This window comes from Octodon degus, unplaced genomic scaffold, assembly GCF_000260255.1.
Source record: "Octodon degus isolate 3935 unplaced genomic scaffold, OctDeg1.0 scaffold00094, whole genome shotgun sequence".
In the NCBI taxonomy this organism is placed as follows: domain Eukaryota; kingdom Metazoa; phylum Chordata; class Mammalia; order Rodentia; family Octodontidae; genus Octodon; species Octodon degus.
In genome coordinates this window covers 4,439,675-4,447,177 of record NW_004524670.1, presented here as the reverse complement: position 1 = coordinate 4,447,177, position 7,503 = coordinate 4,439,675, and the positions used below count along the sequence as shown (strand labels likewise).

Below are 7,503 nucleotides of genomic sequence, written 5' to 3'. Positions count from 1 at the left end.
ACTGAGCTACCTTACCAGCCCTAGAGCTGGGATTTAAAGCCAGATTTATTTGACTCCATAAGGTCATGACATGCTGTTTATTGTTATTGTTATTGTTGTTATTGTTACAAAGGATAATAAAACTTATTCTGATTACAGGATGAACCAACCACAGGCATGGATCCTAAAGCCCGGAGATTCTTGTGGAATTGTGCTCTCAGTATCGTCAAGGAGGGGAGATCCGTAGTGCTTACATCGCATAGGTCTGTAGTATTCGCCTGGTTTGGCTTCTACATTACATTGCTTCAAGATTCTCCAATATGGTTACTTTATAAAACCTAGAAGATAATTATAGGCAAAGTCTGAAACAATTTTTATCTGAAATTATACAACTTGGAAGCAGGTATTTTTATCACCAGCCTATGAATGTTTGCAGTTTCCCTAGACAAGGCGATATACAGTTGTAGGTACGTAGTTTTACCAAAATGCAAGTGTGGCATACACTGTAAGCATTATTCCAAGACAGTAAATTTAGATGTGTCATCAGCTCATATTACTGGGTGGTATTAGGATACACCCTCATTTGTTGCACCCTTTCCTTTTGTGTAGACACTTGGATGGTTTCCAGTTTGTACACAATTATAAACAGCACTGCAGTAAGCAGCATCATTGTGCGTCTTCATCTCTTTGCACCAGGATGTCATTATGCCCTGGGAAACCGGGAATCTGTTTCCTTGCAAGGCCAGATGTTGTGGCAATACTCTGAATGGTAATAGGAACAGCTCTCTAAAACTAAAACCTGATTGTGTTTTCCCCCAGCATGGAAGAATGTGAAGCTCTCTGCACTAGGATGGCAATTATGGTCAACGGGAGGTTCAGGTGTCTTGGCAGTGTCCAACATCTTAAAAATAGGTAAAAACAATAATTTCTTTGGAGAGAGCCTAGTGAAAAAGCTTGATACTTAATTCTTCTCTGAGTACATAAATGGTAGCTTAGAACTAAAGGGAAATTAGAGTGACTGGAGTGGTACAGTCCAAAGAACGAAGGCTTGGAAGTCAAACAGACGTGTGTTCAGATTTTGTCTTAAACCATATACTGGTTTGTGACTCCTAGGCACATTACTTGGGCTGGGAATATAGCTCAGTGGTCTGCCTGGCAAATTACCTAACCACACTGAAAGTCAGCTTCCTAGGAATATTACTTCCTAGCTTTGTTAGAGAAATGAAATGAAAAAAGAAAAGCTCATGTGATAATGTAATTAAGAGCATAATCTTTGAGTCAATCTTTGGAGTTGTCGGGTTCATATCACAGCTTGCCCCTCATGAGCTTTGTGTCATGAGCAAGAAACTCACTCCCTGGGCTTCAGTTTCTCTGAAACATCTGTGAGATATTCAAAGGTCCAATGAGGATGAAATAAAATTATGTATCCAAGGCACTGAGCATGGCACCACACAAGCAATAAGCATTCAGTAAGTAACAGTTGGTTCCTTTCTCAGCCTCTGATTTTGGGGTCTGTCGTGGACCTCCCTTTTGTCACAGCATAAGTAGTTAAACATTCTTTTGATAAGCTTCCCAGAGATAATCCTTTGGGATGTTTCTTCCTGCTTTCAGGTTTGGAGATGGGTATACGATAGTTGTCCGAATCGCAGGGTCTAACCCTGACCTGAAGCCTGTCCAGGAGTTCTTCGGACTTGCCTTTCCAGGAAGTGTCCTAAAAGAGAAACACCGGAACATGCTGCAGTATCAGCTCCCGTCTTCATTATCTTCTTTGGCCAAGATATTCAGCATCCTCTCCCAGAGCAAAAAGCGACTCCACATAGAAGACTACTCTGTTTCTCAGACAACACTTGACCAAGTAAGCTTTGAATATCAAAAATAAATTTACTTTTCTAGGTGAGAATTCCTACCTGCTTATACCCAACAAAAGCCTAGTAGCGGTTCAGGCTCATTGTGCTTGAAGACCTGATTTACTATTATTAGCTTTTGGGGGTTTTTTTGCTAAACCTCTACAAACTCCAAAAGGGAAATGACACATTCTACCTTATTGGGTTATTGAGAAAGTTGATGTACTAATAGTCACAATAACTACCATTGATTGAATCTCATCCATGAGGCAGGCATTCTGCCATATGCCTTATCTCTGGCAAAATGTACCAGACATATCCTGCCACCTAATGGGTATGCAGTAAATGCTTTCTTCCCTCTTTGATTTTATCAAGCCTGTATATGCTGATAGTTAGGCTATTATGAGAGGGGCTAATACAGAAGATCGGTTTTTAAGTGATTATTGATGTTTTCAAAATACTGCTTCCTCTTTCACACACAGTTGTCTAGTTACCTTATTTATACAATTCTGTATTCTTCCATTGACCTGATTTCACCATAGGGAAAAATCCAGCTGAAATAAAGCAAGAGTAATTCCAGCACCTTGGGAGGCTGAGGCAGGAGGACTGTCAAGTTCAAGCCCACCCTGGGCTGTTTAGCAATTAAGTGAGGCTCTCAGGGAATGGGGTGGGGATAAAGAGTGTAGCTCAGGGAGGAGGCCCAGAATTGAAAATAAATTATTCAAGCAAGCAAGCAAGCAAGCCAAGAGGCACTCATCAAGGTCCAACTTTCTTCTGACAGGTCTTTGTGAACTTTGCCAAGGACCAAAGTGATGATGACCACTTGAAGGACCTGTCGCTGCACAAGAACCAGACAGTAGTGGATGTTGCAGTTCTCACATCTTTTCTACAGGATGAGAAAGTGAAAGAAAGTTATGTATGAAGAATCCTGTTTACACAGACTGGCTGAAAGTCAGGAGGAACTAGATCTCCCTTTGCACCATGTGTGAAGTGTTCCAGAGGAAAGAGCTGGAAGATTTTGTGTGAAGAAGTAAACTGGATACTGTACTCATGCTATTCAATGCAATGCAATTCAATGCAATGAAAACAAAATTCCATTACAGGGGCAGTGCCTTTGTAGCCTATGACTTGTATGGCTCTCTAGTGAAAAAGACTTGAATTTAGTTTATTACCTTATATCTATGTGAAACTCTTTAGTATGGAACCCAATGGACAGATGGGTTTGAAGTCATACTTTTTTGTTCCTGTGTATTCTCACTGGGATTGCCACGATAATTCATGAAATAATCATGGCCAGTGACTATAAAAATCAGAAGGCATGCATATCCTCGTCCACTGAGACATGTTATGCTGAGAGACTGGTTTCCTTGTGACACATCCATTGCTGGCGATGAGTGTTACATAATTACTAGTGCCAAGTTGCTCAGAAAGTCTGAAGCACTGTGGTGGGTCACAACACTTTGTGAAAGTTGCTCTGCTTGGAGTCTGTCAATGTCATTCAATATCAGGTGACAAAATGGTGCCTTGTTTGGCTATAGTTCTGTATTGATTCCCTTTTTGATGAGCTGTTCTGGTGGCCGTGACATGCAAAGTATGGATAGCTCTAGAGAGGAAACCTGGTTCCAGTGTTGTGTAGCTCCATGCTTGCATTCATGGCTCTCGTTTTTTCTGGGACTGTTAAAATATCCTTCAGTCTTGGTAAGCCGAGGATCAGGAGCTATGCTTTTGGGGCCAGGAGCTGCTGAGGTGAAGGCATGGAATGTAAGAGATCACGTGTTCCAACTGAGGGAGGCCTACACCCATTTGTCCTGATTGTCTGCTAATATGGTACACTGCATCTCCAGATCTTTGTTGTCTGACACAAATGTAGTATTGTTTCTGGTTTTTAAAAACTACTCTAGAAAATGAAAAAAATATAGAGTTGAATGAAAAAATATAGAGTTGTATGCTGAAAAAAATCTTCGTACTGTTAATGTCATTTGGGATTTAAATTCTGTCATTGACTTCTGAAACCTTAGAATAGCATCTCTGTAGAGCCCCATGGCATAGAAGAATATGGCCGCATGGCCTCACTGGCTTCTATTGTCCCACAGAAGTTTGTAGACAGAACAGCTAACTTGACTAGGAAACAGTGTGGTTAAAGATCTCATGACATGATATTTGGATTTCTTTAAGATCCCATAAAATACTCCATTTCATCACTCAAATATTTTTTTTTAGTATATTTTATAGCAAAATGAGTATGTACATATGGGGTGGAGAGAAATCAAGCCTCACTAAATGAACTTTGCCATGCTATTCAACTAACCTGTTTACAAATATAGGTTGTTCTATTGTGGTTGTGGGCGCTCTGTGAAAGAGTATTGGCCTGGCGTTTTTGAAGTAGCAACAATGCAAAGGCCAAGTAAGGTGACAAGGCTAAAGAGTAACTCAAAGAGAAGACAGCTAGCTTGGAAAGGTTTTGAACATAATTTGTACTTAAGATGTTTAGTTATCTTTAAGTAATCTGGTCTGCTGGGCACCCTGTTCAATCTCTGACAATCTAAAATTTTTCAGCTCTTTAGCATCAACTTATCATGAAAAACACAAAATGCTTCACAGCGAATATTTTTCAGACTTTTTAGATCCCATGTTATTTTTTTTTTCTAGTAAGTAAATATTTGTTAAAATATTTCACTGATGCTTGATATCATCTGTGTTGAGGAAAGAAAAATGGGAGAGAACTATTTGGCAAAGTTCAAGTGATCTTTAACTAGCATCACTAGTTCTGACCATTTTCCAGTATTTAAACATTAACTCTAAATGTATAATATTCCAAATCTATTCCAAAATTGTCTGTAAATTTACAGAATTTTGTTATGTGACTAAAATGACTGTTTTAGAAATTAAGGTCTATTTTTTAAAATGATAAAGCATATTTCTAACAACTGTTGGCATGAGTTCACTCACTATACTTCATCTCATTCTGAGATACAAAATTCAAAGACTAATTTCTGATTTTTCAAAATCAAATTTCTGTTGATTTTCTCACTGTAATCATGTTCTAATTCTTCATTATATTAAATCCTTGAGCAACTCCTTAATTAGCCCAACTTCCAGGCCACATTTCAAAGAATCAAAAGGCACTGTGAACTATAAAACACATCTCTATGTAAACTTAAAAAGATTTTTTATTTTTTAGAAAAAATTTTTTGTCTGAAACTAGAAACAATCTACAATCACACATTGGCCTCATTAGTACTGTGTTACCTTTTCAGGACTGTCCAAATAATAATTCTAAAAATGATCCTCTGTAAACCTAATTATGGTACCAACTCTAACTTCAATCAAAATTTCTTTATAATCCCTGTGGAAATGTAACTGTGAGTTTCAAAACTTCTCAAAAGAAGTGTTCAAAGACGTCTGCTTTTGCATCTTTTGGACACCTTGAAAACTTATTAACTGTGAATATGAGAAATACTAAAGAAAATAACAAGTCCTCACTATTTAAATATCCAGCACAATTTATTATTAAAAAAAACAAACATGCAAACCTCAGACTACTGTATTTTGATACCTGTACTGAATGCGTATGTGTTGTAACTATTAAACATTGCACATTATTCATTCATTGTATAGTAATCATTGACTAAAGGGATTTGTCTTTGAGATTCCTCATGGTTGTATATATCAGGTAAATTTTTTCCTAAGAGCCATGTGTCATATAGCAGTGAACCACTTTGATACTGAGATATTAATTTGTACTCTTGTTCCTATTTACTAGTGATAAAGTGATACTCTAGTAAGACTGCTCTAATTCTTTTCAAGTTGTTGCATCCCTTTTTATACAACGTCTATATTTCCATAAATATTATGTATGCTATTTCCCCTTCTTATTCCCTAGGATGGAGCTGCTTCTGTCTTTTTTTTCATCATCAGCCCTTCATTCCAAGCACTTTATGCTGCCTGTAATGGATCTATTTTTGCACTGGAATATCTGAGAATTGCAAAACTAGACAGAAGTTTCACGATAGATTTCTAAGTTAAATCGTTTTCATTAAAAGAAAAAAAACAAAAATATTTGTATTGTTAATAACTTTATATGATGTATTAAAGGCATATTTCTATGTTGTAATGAGTCACGAAATAAAGCTGTGACATTTCTATTGGTCTACATAAATTTACTTTTTGTATATTTATAGCACCACCTACTGTTAAAGTATTATAAAGCCATTACAAAAGCAACAAATGTCTATTAGGAAAAGCCATTTGGAGTAAAAGTAAAAGAATTAGAAAAAGTTCAAATGCCCTATTAATTCAAGGAGATAATTTAGGACTAGTTGAAAATCAATGGATGTTTTGCACTTTACTATCAGTTGAGATATTTAGTTACTGGTATTTAAAAAGTTTAAGAGGTTTTTAGATTAATCTGCATAATGATTTAAGGTGCAGAAATCTCTGAAAACACTCCCTAGCTAAGTTTATTTAATTAAAACGTCCCTGGTTTTGAGTGGGATACAGCGTTGGCCTTTAGTGCCCTTTTGTTTATACATCCACAAATACAAAGGAGACTGTAGCACATATTGAGCAAGGAGCTGGGGCTGATGGGAAGGGTTAAGGTGCACAACAGGTAGGGACCACGGGAAGGGATGTGCGGAAATGGCACAGAGGTGATCCTGAGACAAGTGTGGATGCCTTTTTGTTCTGTGGTAAGTAGGATACAGTCTACTCAAGTGCACTGTGGTGTTTTATTTTCTAAGATAGGCGGGGCTTGAACTCACAATCTAGCCGAGGCAGGCCTCAAACTCATGGTGATCCTTCTACCTCAGCCTCCCGAGTTCTGGGATTACAGGTGTGCGCCACTGGGCCTGGCTCGTGTGCTGCTTTGCTGAGAAAATATGTTGTGCTTTTCATGGTCATTAAAAATCAGTCTCAGAAAAAGATAGCTGCTTATCTCAGTACTGGAAGATCCCCTGTTAAGTAGGGGTTTTTTGTTTGTTTTTTGACAGTATGAGAGTCCTGGTTCTGTAGTGATTTCTTTAGATTGATAGCAGCATGTAGTAAACTGTCCTGCTGACGCACAGGACTGAACTTCGTGTGGAAGCTTCTAGCTTTTGAGTGTCGCCATCACAACTGCATCCTCCCCCTGAAATTTCCACTAAGTGACTTTAATGAAATGACAGAAAACCGTGTGTGTGGGAAGTCACAGGGAAACGATTGTTGATAAATGAATAGGCAGTTAATTTAGGCCACAGGACCAAAACTTTCTCTTCTGCTTGAAGAAAAGCCTGCTGAAATTTTCCTAGATTCAAAACACTCTGGATTGGGGCTGGGGAGATTGCTTAGTGGAATAAGCACTTCCCTGGTTAAGCGCGAGGGCCTGAGTTCAATCCCTGGTTCTGCAAACAAACAAACAAACAAACAAACAAAAAAACACTTTGGATCTTTTGTAGTATTAATGCATCCAGTCTGAAAACAGTGTAAGAGAAAATGAGCACCTGCTTTCTACCATTCATTGTGTTGTCAGACACTTCACTTAATTGGTACTTTTTTACTTTGGGATAAGCTATAGCTTAGAGCATAAGGAATTTTTATAAAGTTATAGGGCTAGTTAAATGACAAAAGGATTTTGTTTGAAGTTAGGTGTCAGTTAAAATAGTGCTTGTAAAATAGAGCATCATTCATTAATATAATAAATATT

At 37.9% G+C, this 7,503-nt stretch overlaps 1 protein-coding gene across 5 annotated transcripts in view; it reads left to right on the top strand.

The window, feature by feature from the left end:
* Abca1 (ATP binding cassette subfamily A member 1) overlaps positions 1–5,966 on the top strand; it is a 131,761-nt gene extending 125,795 nt beyond the window's left edge. For all 5 annotated transcript variants that reach the window (XM_023722935.1, XM_023722934.1, XM_023722931.1 and 2 more), the window contains 4 exons: positions 139–242; positions 799–891; positions 1,591–1,834; positions 2,605–5,966. In XM_023722935.1, coding sequence (XP_023578703.1) covers positions 139–242; positions 799–891; positions 1,591–1,834; positions 2,605–2,745 — 582 coding nt within the window. In that variant the 3' untranslated portion in view covers positions 2,746–5,966. The remainder of the gene's footprint in view (positions 1–138; positions 243–798; positions 892–1,590; positions 1,835–2,604) is intronic.
* Positions 5,967–7,503: the final 1,537 nt, after the last annotated feature.